General features: G+C 50.0%; 1 protein-coding gene across 3 annotated transcripts; it reads left to right on the forward strand.

Annotated features, from left to right (window-relative positions):
- Positions 1 to 3,236: 3,236 nt before the first annotated feature.
- Positions 3,237 to 12,068, forward strand: ARRB2 (arrestin beta 2). 3 transcript variants are annotated; one of them, XM_019715127.3, is made up of 15 exons: positions 3,237 to 3,380; positions 6,257 to 6,287; positions 6,920 to 6,980; positions 7,092 to 7,136; positions 7,360 to 7,556; positions 7,842 to 7,901; positions 8,313 to 8,380; positions 8,500 to 8,635; positions 8,851 to 8,935; positions 9,240 to 9,312; positions 9,829 to 9,966; positions 10,838 to 10,921; positions 11,017 to 11,096; positions 11,210 to 11,264; positions 11,520 to 12,068. In XM_019715127.3, the coding sequence occupies exons 1-15, from the start codon at positions 3,358 to 3,360 to the stop codon at positions 11,611 to 11,613; spliced, it is 1,230 nt and encodes a 409-aa protein (XP_019570686.2). In that variant the 5' UTR covers positions 3,237 to 3,357; the 3' UTR covers positions 11,614 to 12,068. The 3 variants fall into 3 exon arrangements, with proteins under 3 accessions (XP_019570686.2, XP_074175563.1, XP_074175564.1); XM_074319462.2 differs by lacking the exon at positions 7,360 to 7,556 and having other exon boundaries at positions 3,284 to 3,380; XM_074319463.2 differs by lacking the exons at positions 6,257 to 6,287; positions 7,360 to 7,556 and having other exon boundaries at positions 3,289 to 3,380.
- The last annotated feature ends 6,042 nt before the right edge of the window (positions 12,069 to 18,110 follow it).

Genomic DNA, 18,110 nt, shown 5'->3' on the forward strand with positions numbered 1-18,110 from the left:
ACTGCGCCTGACGCCGCGTTCGGAAGGGACGTGGGGAGGGGGCTATACCCCTGCGCATTGGGCGAACGAACGTTGGACTCCAGGATCTGGCTAGGAGGGAGCATGCGCGGGGTGGAAGGCTGGTGCGGGGGCGCCGCGTTTAGTTCCGGGGGTGGGAGCGGCTGGCGGGTGGGCCGGGAGGGCTGGTGGCGCTTAAAGAACACGTGGTCAGGACAAAAGGCGCCGAAGTCCGAAAACTGTCGGTTACAGTAAGGGAGCCTCCGGACACTTTCGCTTTAGGCAGCACTGCTATCTAAGGAACTGGCCCCCTTGTCAGAAACCATAGACATTTTTAACTACGTTTTCAACTACAGAAATGATACAACACACGAGCCCTGCAAATTTAAAAAGATAAATAAGCCTAGTATCGGGATGATGTATAAAGTATAGAGTACTATTCTACATGGTTGGCAGGGAAGTTGACACAACTTTTCTAGACAGCATTTTGCCAGTTCCCGTCAAAATTAAGACATTCTCTTTCATCCTACAGGCATTCATTTGTTCACTCAACAAATATTTATTGAGCACCTTTTATGTGCCAGGCACTGTTCTCAGTGATAAGAATAAGACAGTGAAGAAGACAAGAACCTCCTTAAGTGATTTGTACTTTAGACAGAAGAGATAGTCAAATAAAATAAATGAATTTTGGATAGCAGTATGAGTTACTTAAAAAAAAAAAAATTAAGCAGGGTAATATGATAAAGGGTGATGTGGGTTGGAGTGGGGACTTCTTAAAAAGAAGCCCAAGCTGAGGATGGCAGGATGGTGTCAGTCATACAGAAGCAAAGGAAGGTTTCTCCAGACAGAAGCAGCAGCATGAACAAAGGCTCTGAGGTGGGAATGTGCTTGCTGGAGGGTAGAAAGAGGGCTAATTTGGCTCTAGGATAGAGAAAGAGTTGGAGAGTGATAACATGTGGTATGTGTTGAGGTTAGAGAGGTGGGTATAGATCAGATCATGTGGATTCTAGTAGGCCAAGGTGAAAAAATGGGATTTTATTCGCATCACATTTGGAAGCTGCTTGAAGGGCTTTAAGCAGGGAGTGACAAGAACTGACTTACATTTGAAAAGACCACTCTGGTTCCTGTGTGGCGAAGAGGCTAGAAGGCCAGGAGGGAAGCAAGGAGAGCAATGAAGAAGAGGTGATGGTAAGAGACTATCACAACAGGCCAGGTGAGAGAGAATGGTGGATTGGGACCACAGTGTCACTGAAGATGGAGAAATAGAGAAAAAAATAACGCAATGGGTTAATGTATTTTGGAGGCAGAATGCCAGGACTTGGAAAAAGATTAGATAGAGGACAGTACAAGAGGATAAAAGATGACCCTTGGATTTGACTTTTATTCAAATTATTAGATTATCTTTGTGTGCAAAAAATTCTTTATTATTTTGATATGGAGTTAAATTTACAGACAATTTTCAGAGAAATTGATGATGGTTTTTCTCACCTAGAATATGGTATATCTCACTCTTTCTGGCCTTCTTTAATACTTTTCTAAACTTGTCTTTCTGTTAGTATACTTTAATACAGTAGTTTTAATTCCATGCAGACCACTTACCTTTCAGTTCCAAAAGCACTTTAGATAGGTAACAATACAGATCTCATTACCTTCTGGTCATGACCCTTTAACAAAAGTGATTCATGAGTCTAATAGAAATCGTTAAATCTTGAAATGGGTGAAGAGTGAGCTTAGAAAGTAGTGATAGAACTGAGGGGTGGGGAGGTGGTAGCTGGTGAGCACGGCCTGTATTTGAACCTTAAGGATATCAGAAAATGTCTTAGGTGCTTATTACTTTTTTTTACATAAGAAAGTGGAAGGGGGAGTGTGAAGTTAGTTCATCTGGGGAAAGCAGGAGGAGTGTGGGGAAAAAATGGAAGAAGAAATACTTTAGCTTCTTACATCCGAAATGTCAGTCATCCATCAACCTTCCCAAGTCCAGTCAATTTTGCCCTAGAAATGGCTCTTCAGCCTGGCCCTTCTCCCTTCCACTCTGGTTCATCATCTCCCCTGACTAGTTTTAGTCTACAACAGCCTTGCCCCACTCCCTCCACCCATCACATTGCTCAGAATTATCTTCCTAAAAGAGAGATCTCATCATGCCACTCCTTTGCTTAAAAAACTACTACTGGATCCATGTCCTCCAGGGAAGGGCATCAGTCTCATACCTTCACCTGCTATACAAAATCCTTCACATTCTGTTCCAGTCTTCCTCTTCAGCCTTATCTCTCGTGCTGTCTAATCCCACAAACACTTCAGAACAGAATGTTCCTCCCCCTTCTCCCTCTTGGGGATACCCTTTCTCATCCTCTGCTCACCATTCGGAAAGATTGTCCTCAAATGTCCCCCTCTTTAGACAGCCTGCACTCCGCCACCCCCATCCCAGCCAAATGCTGGTAGTTGCTTTGTCTTCTGAGTCTTACCTCCATTTGTAGCACTCCTGGGATCTTAATACCTATTTATGCGTCTCCTCAACTAAACTAGGAAGGCAGGGTCTATGTTAATTCATGTCTATGTCCCCATCGTCCAGTGTAGTGACTAGCACAAAATAGGCATGGAAGGATGGATGGATGGACGGACGGATGGATGTTAGCCGCAAAGAGTGGATGGAGGCGATGGGTAATCAGAGAAATTAGGAAAGGTAACCCTGCAGAGATCTAAGACAGACACCAGGGGGAGCTGACACACCACAATAAAGAAGCAGGAGGACGGGCCAGAGGCCGGGGCAAGCACTTGGATGAGCGGCGCGCACTAAAACAAGCATCACGCAACTGGAACCGCTCACCCACGTGTGCATCCCCTCACCCTCCTTCCCAGACTTCGCTTGAGCTCGTTCCACCGCCCCTACCACCCCCATCGCCTCCGCCGCCACAGAGAAAGCAAACAAAGAGGAGGGGACCCCCCCTTCATGCAAGGAGCCAATCAGAGGACTCTAATTCTGGAAGGCGGGCTTCTTCGTTTAAGGAAGCCCAATCAGTTCTTAAATGGGGTGAGGATGGGTGGAGAGATGGGCGGGAATTGCAGGGAGTTGGGATCCCCGGGGAGAGGAGGGGCTGGAGTACGGGGGCGGAGCCAATCATGGCGCGTGTCTGTGAGAAGAGGGCGGGCAGCGTGGCGGCGCGCGCGATCCGGGCTGACGCATCTGGCCCGGGCTCCCGAGGATTCGAGGGAGGGGGGGCGGGGAGGGGGGCGGGGAGGGGGGAAGAGGAGAAAGAGCGGAGGGCGCGCGTGCGCAGTGGTGCGGGGAGGAGCAGGGACCTGGCTGCGGGCTAGGAGGCTGCGAGCGTGCCGCGAACCGGGCGGGCGGCGGGCGCGCGCACCATGGGGGAGAAACCCGGGACCAGGTAAGGGAGGTGGGGCCACGCGGCGGGACGTGGGCGGCGGCTCGGGGCGGGTATCGGGATCGTCTCCAGACAAGGACACCGCAGAGAGAATCGGGAGCCGGACGCCTGGGTCCCTAGGGGGCAGCCATCTGGAGCCGCACGCCTAGGTCCTCCAGTATAATGAGGGGGACGCATGCCAGGGCCCCTGCAGAAAGCGAGTGCTGAAGAGGATTGGGACACCGGCGTCTGGGTTCTCGCAGGGATGTGGGAGCCGGACGACTGGGTTCTCCCGTGCAGGCTGCGATGCAGGGGCGGAGTAAGGAGGAGCAGGTGGCCGGCCCCTAGGGGTTGGGTATGGGCAAGCTGGATACCCGGAGAGGGATTCCCCCCTTTGACTCGTTGCCCAGCCACCGGAAAGCCTCCTGTCCAATATCCCACAGGCAGTGGGGCTGCCCCCACCTGTCCTTAAGGCCGGGTAGCACCGCTTCCAAACTTCTGCCTTCCTTGAGGTTGCTAGGAGCAACAGCCTAATTTTGGGGGAGTAGAGTGCGTGGCGACCCTCCCCGAGTCTGAGTCTTATCGTTCTTACCGAGGGTGAGAGGAGGCAATATCTGCCTTGGGCACGCCATCCACTCCCCGGATGTTTTCTGTGCAATCGAGTCTCCTTCCTTCCACTGACACCCGAGTTCTCTTTTTTGGTCTCTAGCAAAATCCACTTCCTGTTGTGACCCAACACCCCCAAGGAGGCAATAGGTGAATGCCTAAGTCCCTGGGGGAGCTGGAGCAAAAGAGGAAAAAATGAGGCTGTATATCTCTATCCACAGTGAAACAGGAATGGGGGCCTGGTCCTGAGCTGTCACTTGTTCTGCAAAACATGATCATATCAGCCTCACCACTCCCCACCCCCGTAGAATAGGAGAACCCAGGTTTCTGAACACCAAGTCAACCAGTATTAGAGAGATGATCAGAGGAAGGAATGGTGTCCTGGATTAGGGGTTAAACACCCCAGAGAAAGGGGAAGTCACTTGAGGGAGGCCCCGATTTCCGTTATGTGGTTCAGGGAGGAGGAAGGATGGACCAAAGGGGGACTGCTGACTTGGCACAATTCCCCCAACCCCCATCAAATTCTGGGCCACAGGAAATGGAGAGAATAGCAGGAAGTGTGAGGGGGCATCTGCTTCTGTGTCCATCCCCCCCCCCCCAGGCACCTCCCTGTCACCCCTACACTCCGCCTCCTTGACCAGCCTCAGTATATTCAGGCTACTCCTCCCTAGTGTGTCAGGAGGTTGGCTGGGTTAGGATCCAGAGGGCAGGTGCCCTGCAGTTGCTCCAGGGAAATTACCCCAAAGCCACATTCCAGTTGGCCAACTGATTATGGCAGTCATAGCCCTCTGCCAGGGTTCCTAATAGAAACAAACACTGGGACAAAGAGGAAAACCAAAACAGAGGATGGAGAGCTGTATGATGCCATAGCAATCAGCCCCCAAGCTAGTGTAAGAGGTGGGGTGCTTATTCTAGCTGCCACCGTATCAGTGTTTACTCTCCTTTATTGGATGGGGATATATTGGGACCTTCATACCCTTTGCTTAATGGCCTTTGAATAGCTTGGCCTTCTGGAAAGAAGGGACAGGTAAAGTTAACAGCAGAAACCGGTGGTAGGGTTGGAGGAGGCATGGGCCAGTTGGCAGGATTTCAGTTTCTATCTGGCGACCCTTCCCAGGGATTACTGCTGAGGCAGAATGGATTGGGAGGTGGTACAGCAAAACACAAGCCCACAAGTGGCCAGAGCATTGGAGTTGCCAGACACTTCCCTGCTCTTTCAGCAGTAGGTAGAGTCTAGCCTTAGTTGTCTCAGCAACTAGGAAGTGAATCCCCCTCAATTTAACAAACTTGATTCCAATTGCAGAGGCAGGGTTGTATAATTGGTGACTAGGAGCATGGATTTGGAGTCAGACTGCCTGTTTGTCCACTATTTATACTGTAACCTTAGGCAAAATACTTGATCTCTCCTGTGCCTCAGTTTCCTCACCTATAAAATAGGAATATTAGGACGTCCATCATTGGGTTATGAAGAGTAGTAAAACACACATGAAACACTTTAAACCGTGCTGGGCGTGGAGTATTCACCCGATAGATGTTAGTTAGCCTCGTCCTCGTTGTATGGCTGGCATTGTGCTGGGCCTGCCTAAGTGAATAAGGCCTCTGATGCTCATTATCCATCTAGTGCAGTACACAGTACACAGCTAACTGCCCTTGCTTGGTATCACACAAGTAAAACATAAACGAGGCATGACAAGAACCCCCCAAAAAGGAGCGACTTTCTAAAGGAGGTGATATCTGAGCTGGGCCTTGAAAGACAGGCTTTTAAGCTAGAGATCAGAGATGGGGACAGTAGGAAGTTAATGGAGTAGGGTCCCAACTTAGTGCCTATAGTATAAACCATGTTAGAGGCAAAGGCCGGGGCCGTTACTCTTCCAAGTACTCCAGCTGTCTTTGGAGCTGCAGACCAGAGAAGATGGGAAGAGTGTTAGGTCTTACAGATAATACTGCAACCTGCCCATTCAGGTCCCCCTCGGGGAGGTCCCTGGGAAGAGCCAGGGTGGTTCCTGTGGCAACCAGTGGCCATTGCCATGGGAGGAGTGGAACTAGTGATGGGAGGGGGATTTGACATGACAACCAGCTTTAGGGGATGCCATGTTGGGAACATTTAGGACCTGTGGTTACCTTTCCTTCTGGGAAACAGTGGGAGGGGGGTAGTGCTGGGCAAAGCCCCAAAGCCTCCAGGCAGGAATCCTGGGTGAGCTCTGTTTCTCAGGCTGGGGAGGGACAAGGTCCTGGTGCTGGGGTCCCTGCTGAATCTGAGGGAGGCAGTGGGGTTTCCCTTTCTGTTTTGTTAGGGTCTTCAAGAAGTCGAGCCCTAACTGCAAGGTGAGTGTCCCAACAGTGCTTCTCTTCCTGACCCTCCCTGGGCCCTTACAAAGCCCAGCTTACCCCAAGACGATCCCCAACCCCTAGCTCCCCACTTCCTGTGACAGCTAAGAGCCGACTTCCTTCCCTCCCGAAGCCCCTTGCCGCAAAGGCTGCTCTGCCTGAGCCAGCCACACGGCTGGGTGGGGACAGGCCTGGGTCCCTAAGCAAGACCAAAGGGGAGGAGCCAAAAGCCCATGCCTATAGCCCTCTTAGGAACCGACCCAGGGTGCCTGGGGCTGGGAACAATTAACAGCCCCCCCAGGCTATGGCCTATTTAGCTTAGAGCCCCTAGAGGGCTGCCCCCACTCCACCCACAGCCCCTCCCTAACTGGCAGTTGACCCACAAACCCACACACACCCAACTGGTAGGCAGAGGTGTGAAAAGATATTAGGGAACAGCTAACAAGTCTCATGGTTGGGTAGTCTGGGAAGCCCCATCACCCTCCCTTTCTAGCCCTACTGTGAGGAAACCAGGAAAAACTCCTGGACACCCCAGCCTGGGAAGACCAGGGGTAGGGAAGCCCCCTGTGAGGCTCTGATGCCCTGCCACCCTCCTACCCAATCTTCCCTGTGACCCTCTCCATCCTCAGCTCACTGTGTACTTGGGCAAGCGGGACTTTGTAGATCACCTGGACAAAGTGGATCCTGTAGGTAAGTGTACCCAGAAAGGGGCGTCTCATCCCCCAGGAGGGAAGAAGTTCCTGGGCCCAGCCACAGAGGAGAGGCCCTGACAGGAAATGAGCTCATGTGTCCCTTTCCTAGATGGCGTGGTGCTTGTGGACCCTGACTACTTGAAGGACCGCAAAGGTACTGGCCCCAACTCCACGTGTCCCAGGGGGTGTGGGGAGGTGGGGAAGTGAAATGGGCTGGCATTGAGAGGGGCCCCAGAGACATGGAGGGCTGAGGCAGAAGCCAGGAGTAGGATCCAGGCAAGTCTTTTGCTGCCAAGGAAAAGCAGCTGCTGCTAGGTACTGGAGGGACTGGGGAAGGGGGGGGCTCCTGACCACCCCACCTTGCCCTCCCTTGCCAGTGTTTGTGACCCTCACCTGCGCCTTCCGCTATGGCCGTGAAGACCTGGATGTGCTGGGCTTGTCCTTCCGCAAAGACCTGTTCATCGCCACCTACCAGGCCTTCCCCCCAATGCCCAACCCACCCCGGCCCCCCACCCGCCTGCAGGACCGGCTGCTGAGGAAGCTGGGCCAGCATGCCCACCCCTTTTTTTTCACAGTGAGGATGCCCCCCACCCTCTGCAAAGCAAGGGGTTTGGGACTGTGTTTGGGGGGTAAAGCACCTGTTACAGGCAGATTTGGTAAAAACAGTAAGGAGGGTGCTCTAGACCCACCTCCCTTCAGGGTCACCCTGCATTCAGGAAGCCCTTGCCTCTCTGTCTCCTCCCTGGGGCCCCTTCTTCATGTCTCATCCCCAGAACTTCTCCAGCCTTTTAAGTTGAGGTTGGAAGGAAGATTTGGGGGCTTGCGGAGGAACTGAAGCCTCTCCTTTCCTCTGCCACAGATCCCACAGAATTTGCCCTGCTCCGTCACCCTGCAACCAGGCCCAGAGGACACAGGGAAGGTATGGGAGGAACAGTTCTGAGGGCTTATGGGGCAGAGCGGGGTCCAGCAGGAGTTGGAAGCACCTGAGATGGGAGTGGGCTGTCGAGGAGAAGCCAGGGTGGGACAAAAGGTAGGTAATGTCCCCAGTAGATGTGGGGTGTGTATGGGATGGTCACTGCTCACGTGTGACACTGCTTCCTGCTCTTAATCTGCATGTACCTGGGTACAAAGGCTCCCCTTGCTCAGCTAGGACCAAGCTTCTGCCAGATGCCAAGCCTCAGGGAGGCAGAGGAGGAAGGGCCAGGCCCTATGCTCCTCAAACCAGGATGGGGCAAGCGTCCCTGCCCAAGACCAAAGAAGAGGGAAGGAAGGGAGTGGTGGTGGTGGCAGGGGCCTTGTATAAGACGTGACCTTTTCTCCCCCTCCCGAGGCCTGTGGGGTAGACTTTGAGATTCGAGCCTTCTGTGCCAAATCACTAGAAGAGAAAAGCCACAAAAGGTGAGGGAAGCCATCTCCCCTGTGGTTTGCCCATTCCCTCCACGCTCCAGGAGCCCCAGCCCCTGTGGGAGGTGGAAGTGGGTGTTTGGTGTCTAAGGACTGACCCCTCCCACTCCCAGGAACTCTGTGCGTCTCGTGATCCGAAAAGTGCAGTTTGCCCCAGAGAAACCTGGCCCCCAGCCTTCAGCTGAAACCACACGCCACTTCCTCATGTCTGACCGGTCCCTGCACCTTGAGGCTTCCCTGGACAAGGAGGTGGGGTGTGAGAGGGTGATGTAGGCGCTGCAGTGCACGCCAGGCCCTGGGGGAGGTCACGCTGGTATCTTCAACGGAAGCTGTCTTAGCTGGCTGTGGAGAGTTGCTGTGGGCTTGGGTTTAGAGGGAGGCGGCCAAGCGGTGTGTGTCCCCGACACACTGATAATAGAACCTGTGAAAACAACCAATTAACTTGATCCTCTTCCCCTCAAAAGCTGTACTACCATGGGGAGCCCCTTAATATCAATGTCCACGTCACCAACAACTCCACCAAGACCGTCAAGAAGATCAGAGTCTCTGGTAGGAGGTGGGGGTTGGAAGGAGGTCTTGTGGGAGGGAGTTGCCCCCTTGTCCAGCCTGGCCATGCCTCTGTGGCTTGGGCAGGATCTCAGCCCAAGGATATACCCCAGTGCGTGAGACCCACCAGGGCATAAAGAATTTAGGCTGGCCCACAATGAGATACAGGCCAGGTGATTATGGCTACGGGGAGGGCCGCAGGTCAGGGAGTGGGAGGAGTGTGGGCCTGGGGCCCTTGCCACGTGGTCTGGAGTGGGGCGGGATTCTGTGCTCTGGCCGAGCTGCTTGATCCCACCCCATTCCACAGTGAGACAGTATGCCGACATCTGCCTCTTCAGCACCGCCCAGTACAAGTGTCCTGTGGCTCAGATCGAACAAGAGTGAGTATCAGTCAGCACAGCCCTGGGTCCCAGTCTCAGGGGAGAAGATTGTAACATTCAAATATACCCTCTACCCCGTTTCTTTCTGTTTTTTTGGGGGGAGGGATGGTTAAAGCATCAAATCAATGATAACTTTGTGAGCTTGGTTACATTTTAGGGGAGGGAAGACAGACAAATCGGATAAATGATAAAATATATAGCGTGTTTCGTGACCAGTGTTATACCTATTATACGGCCCCTTCCTGCAAATAACTGCAGTTCCACTGCCGAGAAAAGTAGGCCCAGGAGAATGTGAGGTGAGGGTGGAATTCTTCCCAAACTGTCTCCACTTTCAAGGGCATTCCCTCCACAGTTGGTTGTGTCTGAGCTATTAATTTCCTTGAACGGGTTGAGCCAAAACCTACTCCCTTGTGACCTGTGCCCAAAGAGAGAAGGGGCAAGTGATGGGGGTAGGAGCTGCCCCCTTGCCCAGCCTGGCCCCTCCAAGAGTCTCGTTCTCCTGTCCCCACCACCCAGTGACCAGGTATCTCCCAGTTCCACGTTCTGCAAGGTGTACACCGTCACCCCACTGCTCAGCGACAACCGGGAGAAGCGTGGTCTTGCCCTGGATGGGAAGCTCAAGCACGAGGACACCAACCTGGCTTCCAGCACCATGTGAGGGTGGGGCTGGGTGTGGAGCAGGGGGTCTCCTGCAGCCCAGGAGACAGACATTCATTCAGTGCCAGCTGTGTGCCAGGCTCGTCCTAGGTGCCAGGGCTCTATCATTGAACAGAAGAGACGAAAAGTAGCTTACATTTTAGGGGAGGGAAGACAGACAAATCGGATAAATGATAAAATATATAGCGTGTTTCGTGACCAGTGTTAAGGAGAAAAACTGAGGCAGAGAAGGGAAATAGAAAGTAGAGAGAAGGGCAGGGCAAGGCATAACCCAGAGGTGAGTTTTGAGTAAGGACCCAAAGGAAGTAGGCATGTGGACATGCAGGGAGACTGTTCGAGGCAGAGAGAGCTGCAAACACAGACCCGGATGTGGACTGGGCCAGTGTGTCTGAGGCAGTGCGAGGAGGCCAGCAGAGCAGCTGCTGGCCGCTTTGGTGCCATTGTGTCTTTGGGCAGGAGCAGCCCCGGCGTAAGGGCTTCACAAAGTAAGGGCTGGATTTCTCCCCTACTGGTGCCTTCGTCCAGGGTACACACTGCATGACCACACACAGCAGGCCTGGACGCCAGCGTGGTGAGAATTAACTACAAGAAGAGTAGGAGGTGGGGTCGGAGGGCTAATGAAGAGCAAGACAGTACAGGGCTGTTAGGTAACCAGGACTTCAGCTTTGACTGAGCAAGATGAGAAGCCACGGGAGGCTTCCATGCAGGGATGGTGTGGGGTGCTTTACTATGACGACAGAACAGTCTATGCCGCTGGAGCCTCGGGGGCTGGTGCAAATTTGTGCTGCTCAGGGTCCTGATGGGAGCTCCAAGGGTGGGTTAGGGTGCAGGCAATGGGCCCTGGTCCAGCTTCTCCCCCCAATTGTAGCGTGAAAGAGGGTGCCAACAAGGAAGTGCTGGGGATCCTGGTGTCGTACAGGGTCAAGGTGAAGCTGGTGGTATCTCGCGGCGGGTAAGTATGGTGGGGCAGCCTGGGGTAGGGTTCGCAGTGGTTTCCTTCGGCTCTGCACTGTCGGCATCTCTTCATGCTGCCGCTTCCCTCCCCAGGGATGTCTCTGTGGAGCTGCCTTTTGTTCTTATGCACCCCAAGCCCCATGACCACATCATCACCCCCAGGCCCCAGTCAGGTGAGCGTGCCACCGACCCCAAGCCCCCAAAGGGAGGGCCTGAAACCAGGCCAATGGAGAAAAGCTGGTGCTTCCTGCAACCACCCACCCACCCACTTTCCTCCTCCCTTTAGCTGCTCCTGAAACAGATGCCCCTGTGGACACCAACCTCATTGAATTTGATACCAAGTAAGAGCCTCATCCCCTCCCTACCTTTGACTCTGGACAAAGATTCCTGTAACGTTCTCTACCCTATTTCTTTCTTCTGGGGGAGGGGTGGTTGAAGCATCAAATCCGTGATACCTTGTGAGCTGCTTATTACTGCCCCTTCCTGCAAATACCTGCAGTCCCACTGCCACTCTAATACCTGTCTCTGGAGGGGGGTGGGAGGTCAAGAAGAGGGTCTGAAGCGCTCACCTCACCTCCCTCCTTTCTACCACGAAGCTATGCCACAGATGACGACATCGTGTTTGAGGACTTTGCCCGGCTCCGGCTGAAGGGGATGAAGGACGAGGACTACGACGACCAGTTCTGCTAGGAAGGGGGGCTGGAGGAAGGGAGTGGATGGTGCTGGGAGAGGTAGGGGCAGGACCAAGATCCCCACTGTCATTGGCGGTGGGTCCCAGCCTCTTCCCTTCCCCTCCATCCAGCAACTTCCTCAATGAACCCCCTCCCTTTCTCCTTCTCCCATCCCCATCAGATACGCACTGGATCCATCTCTTGTTGAACGTGGGCATTAATTTTTTTATTACAGCTGTGCTTCCCCAACCCCCCAATGGGTGGCAAGCTGTGTTCATACCTACATTTCTTGGAGGGGGACACTGAAAAGTGGATAGTAGGAAAAGGGGGGAGAAAAAACTCCCACATTCAATCTCACACCAACACCCTCTCCTGTCATTATCTCTGCCTCCCATTCCTTCAAGATGACACCCTTTTTGGGGGGAAGGCCACTTCTTTGTCTCTGAGCGTAAAGAATAAACCTCCTAATAGGCATGAGCGTGTGTGTTTTCTATGTAGCATTTAAGGAGTATACATTGTGTTCATCCCCGAGTGTGTTAGCTGTGGGTGAGGACCTCGTCTCCTCTGCACCCACATGGCACCTGACGCACAGGCTGTCAATAAATGTTTATTGAATGACTGGGCTGTACCTGTTCCAAGGTAAACATCGAAACTTGATTTGGTCCGTCCAAACACAAGGGTACAGTTTAGTAAAGCAACAAACTAATTCATTCATTTATGGGGGGGGAAAATAACCCACTTCCCTGAAGGTTAGAAGCTCGGGAGCTGGGCAGGGCAGGCCCTTCCCTGTTGCGGCTGACACACATGACCGCGTGGTGACCTGTTGTGACAGAGTGTGTTCCTTTCCACTGCATCTTATGGTTGCTCAAGCAGTCCATTCCTGGGGCTCAGTGAGACCTCAGCTGCAGGCCTCCCCAGACACAAGTCACACAGCATCTCCGTGGAAGCTGGTACTTAGATTCCAACACAAGCCAAGGCTTTAGGTAGCCAAAGAGTCATGCTGCTGTGGGCGTGTCCAAGAAACTCCATCCAACTGCTGCCCCTCTGCCCTTCCTCAGAGGCTCCCTGGCCCAAGCCCCAGGCGGAGCTGACTTTCCTCACCACCACGCACTCCTGCTCCTGTAGCCCAGCCTTTCTCTCCTTTTCCTCTTAAGGCTCGTTCTTTCATTCCATGAACAATCTTGATTTTAAGTCCCTATTATGTGCCAGGCATAGTATAGAGACATAGTAGTGACTAAAACAAACATTAAATCATTCCCCAATTATTTAATTACAATAGCTGTGCTTCAAAGGAGAAGTACAGGAGCTATCAGAACATATGACAGGGAGTTCTGACCTAGGCTGGGGTTTGGGGATGATTTCCCTGGAGGAAGTGACCTTTGAGCACAGAACTGGAAGACAGAGAGGCATTCCAGCATTCCGGGTGATAGCAACACTACCAGGTGACCCGTGAAGGCAGGAAGGAACAGCAGTATTTCAGGGGCCAGAAGGACTGCAACAAAGACAGCCAGGGGTAAAGTAGTTCCAGATGAGGCTGGTAAGGCAGACGGGACAGTCCATACAAGACTTTAGTCTATGTTACAGCTCATGACATCTAATTAAATCATTAGTTACCCACAAGCTTTAAGTACTGTCACAATGCCAATGACCTTGCTTACCCCTCCACAGTAGCAGCCTACGCTGCACCCCAGTCCTTATCTCATGGAGCATCCCTCTAACTCCTGTGAACCTGCTCCTTGACCACTGAGCTCTTGGCCGATGGACCTCAAACTTTTTCAGATGAATCAGAATCCTCTGGGAGGCAAGACACAGAGACCCTGGCTCTATTTGCCCAGATTCTGACTCAGTAGTATCAGGAAGAATCCACGAAATATGGATTTTGAATTAGCACACACTTTAAGAAACAATGCCTTTTTTATGTTTTTAATAAAGTACAATGTGCACATGGCTTAAAAAAAAATTCATTTCACTGTTTGGGTGAAATGAAGGCTCTCTCCTGTCTCTGATCCCCAGCCTCCCATTTCTCAGTCCCACAGGCAACCTCTCTCACCAGTTCCTTGATTATTCTTCCAAAGATATTCTTCAGACTCGGTCATATTCATGACTATATTTCCCCCTTTAAATACAGGTAGTAGCATACTATGAATATTCTTCTACACTCCGCTTTTTTCCCTTAATAATACAGCTCGGAGAGCATTCCTCTAACAACACATATAGATCTACCTCATTCTTTTAAAGAGCTGCATAGCTTTCCATCACCTAAATATCATTTATTTTTACCAGTTTCCTACCAATGGACATGAAGGATGTCCACTGTTTTGCTAATTCAAACAGTATTACAACAATTATCCTTGAAGTTATGTCCTTTTGCCCAAGTATATCTGCAGGGCAAATTCTCAAACGTAGAATTGGTGGGTCAAAGAGGGTGAGCGTCTTTGATCATGGCCGGTCAAGCAGGTGACATGTTTTACTATCCTAGTTTTAATTTGCATTTCTTTGTTTAGGAGTTCAGATGAACCGAATTTATTGGGCTGATGTTATCTTCTTAATGTAAGAGCTCTTTATGTAGTAAAGAAATCAGCCCTGTCATATAGTTTGCAAATATTTTTCCCAGTTTGTTGTCTTTTGAATTTGTTTCTAGTTTTGTTTTGTTTTGCTTTTTACTGAGGTCAAATTCATGACATAAAGTTAACCATTTTTTAAAGTGTACAATTGGCCAGCCCGGTGGCTCAGGTGGTTGGAGCACCTGCTCCTAACGCCCAGGTCGCCAGTTCAATTCCCATATGGGCCAGTGAGCTGCGCCCTCTACAGCTAAGATTGTGAATAACGGCTCTCGCTGGAGCTGGGCTGTGGTGAGCAGCCGGAGGTTGGCGTGAGCTGCGGTGGGCTGTGTGCTGCTGCCGGCTGTGTGCTGCCATGAGCAGGTGCTGTGAGCTGGCAACCGACTGCCTCAGCCGGGGGAGCACAAGGCTCATAACACCAGCATGGGTCAGGGAGCTGTGTCCTACACAACTAGACTGAGAAACAACAGCTTGAACTGGAGGTGGGGGGAGGCGACAGAGAGGGGGGAGGTGGGAGAAAGGGGGAAATAAATAAAAATAAAATAAAATGAAGTGTACAATTCAGTGGCATAACATTCAGTACATTCACATTGTGTAACAGTCACTTCTAGTTTCAAAGTGTTTTACTTCTGGTATTTTTAATAATTCATAAGTTTTATTTTAATGTAGTCTAATATAATCATGTTTTTTATGGCTTCTTGATTTTTTTGTCACAAAGCTCTTGGCCTTTCTATTTCCTCACAATTTCACACTTCCTTTTAATTCCAAACTAAACTTTAAGATCGTATCAATCACTATCTTATCAGCACCATCAACTTCTCCTTTCATAAGACCTGCTCTCAAACCCCACCCTTCTCCACTCCAACCCTGGGCTGCTGAGCACTGCCAGAGAAAAATCACACAACCGTATTTATTCGTTCATTCTTCAAATATTTTTTAACACATCCTATGTGCCAACACTGTGCTGGGTATGGATTTGAGGCCACTACAAACTTATGGTCCCTAACCTCAGCTGGGCCCTCAGTACCTGATAACCCTGTCTGCCCCTCTCTATGTCCCCGGTCACCTCCCTCTCCTGCTCCCATCCTATTCACTAATTTTTTAAACCTTCCTCACACTCATAGTGACCGCCTTCTGTTTTTCACAGAGATTAAGCTGAGGGATGAGTGATTTCAATTTCCCACCTCCTACTGACAAACACTGATGTCTATACCAAGTCTCCTAGATAACCAAGGTAAAATGCCTTCTCCGGTTCAAGCTAATCCCTCCACCTGTCCTCAGATTGCTCCCCTCCCACCTCCTCTGAGACCTTGATTCATCAAACCACTCCCATCTCTTCAACCTCTGCCTCTCTCTGCTGGTTCTTCCTCCATGGTAAATAACCCACGCAAGTCTCTTCCACTAAAGGAAGAGAGAAAGGGAGGGAGCATTGAGCGAAGAAGGGAAGGAGGGAAGGAGGGCAGGAGAAAGCAAACCAAAGAAAAAACACCCTTCCAATGCTTAAGTCTCTTTCACAGTAAAGTATATCTTTATTTCCCCTCTCACTTTTCATTTTTATTGTATTTATTTTCAAAGCTATATATGCACATAGTTTAAGGAGTCAGATAGTAGGACTACAAGGCCAATAAAGAATACATCCTCTCCCTCTCCAGTTTCCTTCTTAGAGGCAACTACTTTCACCTCATTTAGATGTTTCCTTTGGTTATTTCCCTCTATATCTCTAAACAACATGCTCATTCTGCTACTTCTTGGTTTTTGTTTTAAGCACCATATACTGGCTTCCCTTCATGTAAGGTGAAAACTGAGCCCCCTTTCTTCCCTCTGCCCCACCATGACTCCCTTTCTATCTCATCCCTGCATCCCATAATGCCAAGAGAATTACATCAGTTGGGGTTAGGTCAATATTCACTGTTTACATTACTATGCTTATGCAAATGTCATTCATCGCTAAGTCATGTGATATCGATCATCTTTCTCTTCTTGCACAACTTTATTTTCCCTAAATAACTGTCACTTAAAAATTTGCAGGCGACCAGATGGCTAAGTTGGTTAGAGTGAGAGCTCTTAACAACAAGGTTGCCAGTTTGATTCCCACATGGGCTAGTGAACTGCGTCCTCCACTAGATTGAAAACAACAGCTTGAGCTTGAAGCTGAGCCACTGATGGGCAACCGGTTGGCTCAGTGGTGAGAGCATGGTGCTCATACCACCAAGGTCGCCGGTTCAATCCCCACATGGGCCTGTGAGAGACAACGGCTTGAGCTCGGAGCTGAGACGTAGTGGGTGGCCAGTTGGCTCAGTGGTTGGAGCGCAGTGCTCATAACACCAAGGTCACCGGTTCAAGTCCCACATGGGCCAGTGAGCTGCACCCTCCACAACGAGATTGAAAACAACGACTTGACATCCTGGAAAAACACTGTTCCCCAATACTCCCCAATAATAAAAAAAAATTTTTTAATTTGCTTATTCTCTGAATTTATCACTAATTCTGCCCTGTACTCTCTTCCAAAAGTTATCATCTCAATTCATTCAAAAACAAAACAGATGTTCATCTCTTTCATCTCCTTGAAGAAATCGCTCGAAGAGCCTTCTAATCTGGGTCTAACTCTACTAACCTGAGAAAAAGTACTTAGGAGAAAATTTTGAGACTCTGTACATATCAAAATGTCTTTATTCTATCTTCTTTATTGATAGTTTTGCTGTTGTGAGAGTCTAGATACCCGCTAAAATCTACTCTTCCGTAGTGCTAGAACAATAGCTGGCCACCTAGGTAAAGACTGGATTGCCCAGAACCCCAGAGTTGGTTGAGACCATGTGACTAAGTTTTCTTCAATGGAATGTGAGCAGAACTTATATGGGCCACTTCCTAGCCAGACCTCTGAGATAGATAAGCCTTCTCTGCATTTTTTCTTCCCTCTCCCTGCCAGCTGAGACCCAGGGATGCCAGCAACCCTGTTTTGACATTGTAGATAGCAATGCCCTAGAACAGTGTTTCCCAGATTTTACTGTGCATACAGATCACCTGGGGATCTTCAAACAAATATTGATTCAGCAGGTCTGTGGTGGGGCTTGAAATTCTGCATTTCTAACAAGCTTCTGGGTAATACTAATGCGGCTGGCTTGCAGACCACACTTGTGAGCATAAGACCCTGAAGGATGGCAGAGCTGCAGTGCTAGCTTTGGTCTCTGTATGACTGTCAAGCACACTAAATTACCCACCCTGAACTGTCTTTTGAGGAAAAAAAAATTAAGTTCTATTTTGTTGCATTTTTAGCATTCACCCTAGCATAGCTGGAGTACAGAATTCCAGATTGGAAATCACTTTCCCCAATGCACTAAAGGCATCAATCCACTGTCTTCTAGTTTGGAGTTTACTGTTATGTAAGAGGCCCAACGCCAATCTGATTGCTGATCCTTAAACTTAGTATGTGGTCTGTTTTCTCTGTGGAAGCTTTTGCAAGACCTTTTTCTTTGCATCTAGTGTTCTGATTATTTCATGATGTGCCTTGATACTGGGCACTTGATGGGCCCTTTTCATCCAGAAGCACAAGTCCTTTTTTCCTCTTCATTTTCTCTGATCTCTTATAGAATTTAAGCTTCTTGGACTGATACTCTTATTTTCTGTCTCTCTTCTCCCCCCCCCCCCCCATATGTGCCATCTCTTTTCTTTTGTTTAGTTGCTGGGAATGTTCCTCAATTTCTCTTTTAACCCTTTGCTAGATTTTTCATGGTTTTATTTTTCAAGTGTGTTTTCTTGGATTCAATCCTTTATTACAGTACCTCTTATCTGAAAGTGTCAATAGGTTTTTTTTTTCCTTAAGTTTTACTTTACTCTGTCTAAAGTGTTGTGTGTGTTTTTTCCTGTTTATTTTGGTCTATGCCTTTCATGTTAGAAAGTTTCTTCAAATATCTAGAAATCCTTTGCCTTATGTCTGCTCAGATGTAAGGATGAGGTG

The sequence above is a fragment of the Rhinolophus sinicus genome, chromosome 12, assembly GCF_057876585.1.
Source record: "Rhinolophus sinicus isolate RSI-liver-muscle chromosome 12, RSI-T2T, whole genome shotgun sequence".
NCBI classification, from domain to species: domain Eukaryota; kingdom Metazoa; phylum Chordata; class Mammalia; order Chiroptera; family Rhinolophidae; genus Rhinolophus; species Rhinolophus sinicus.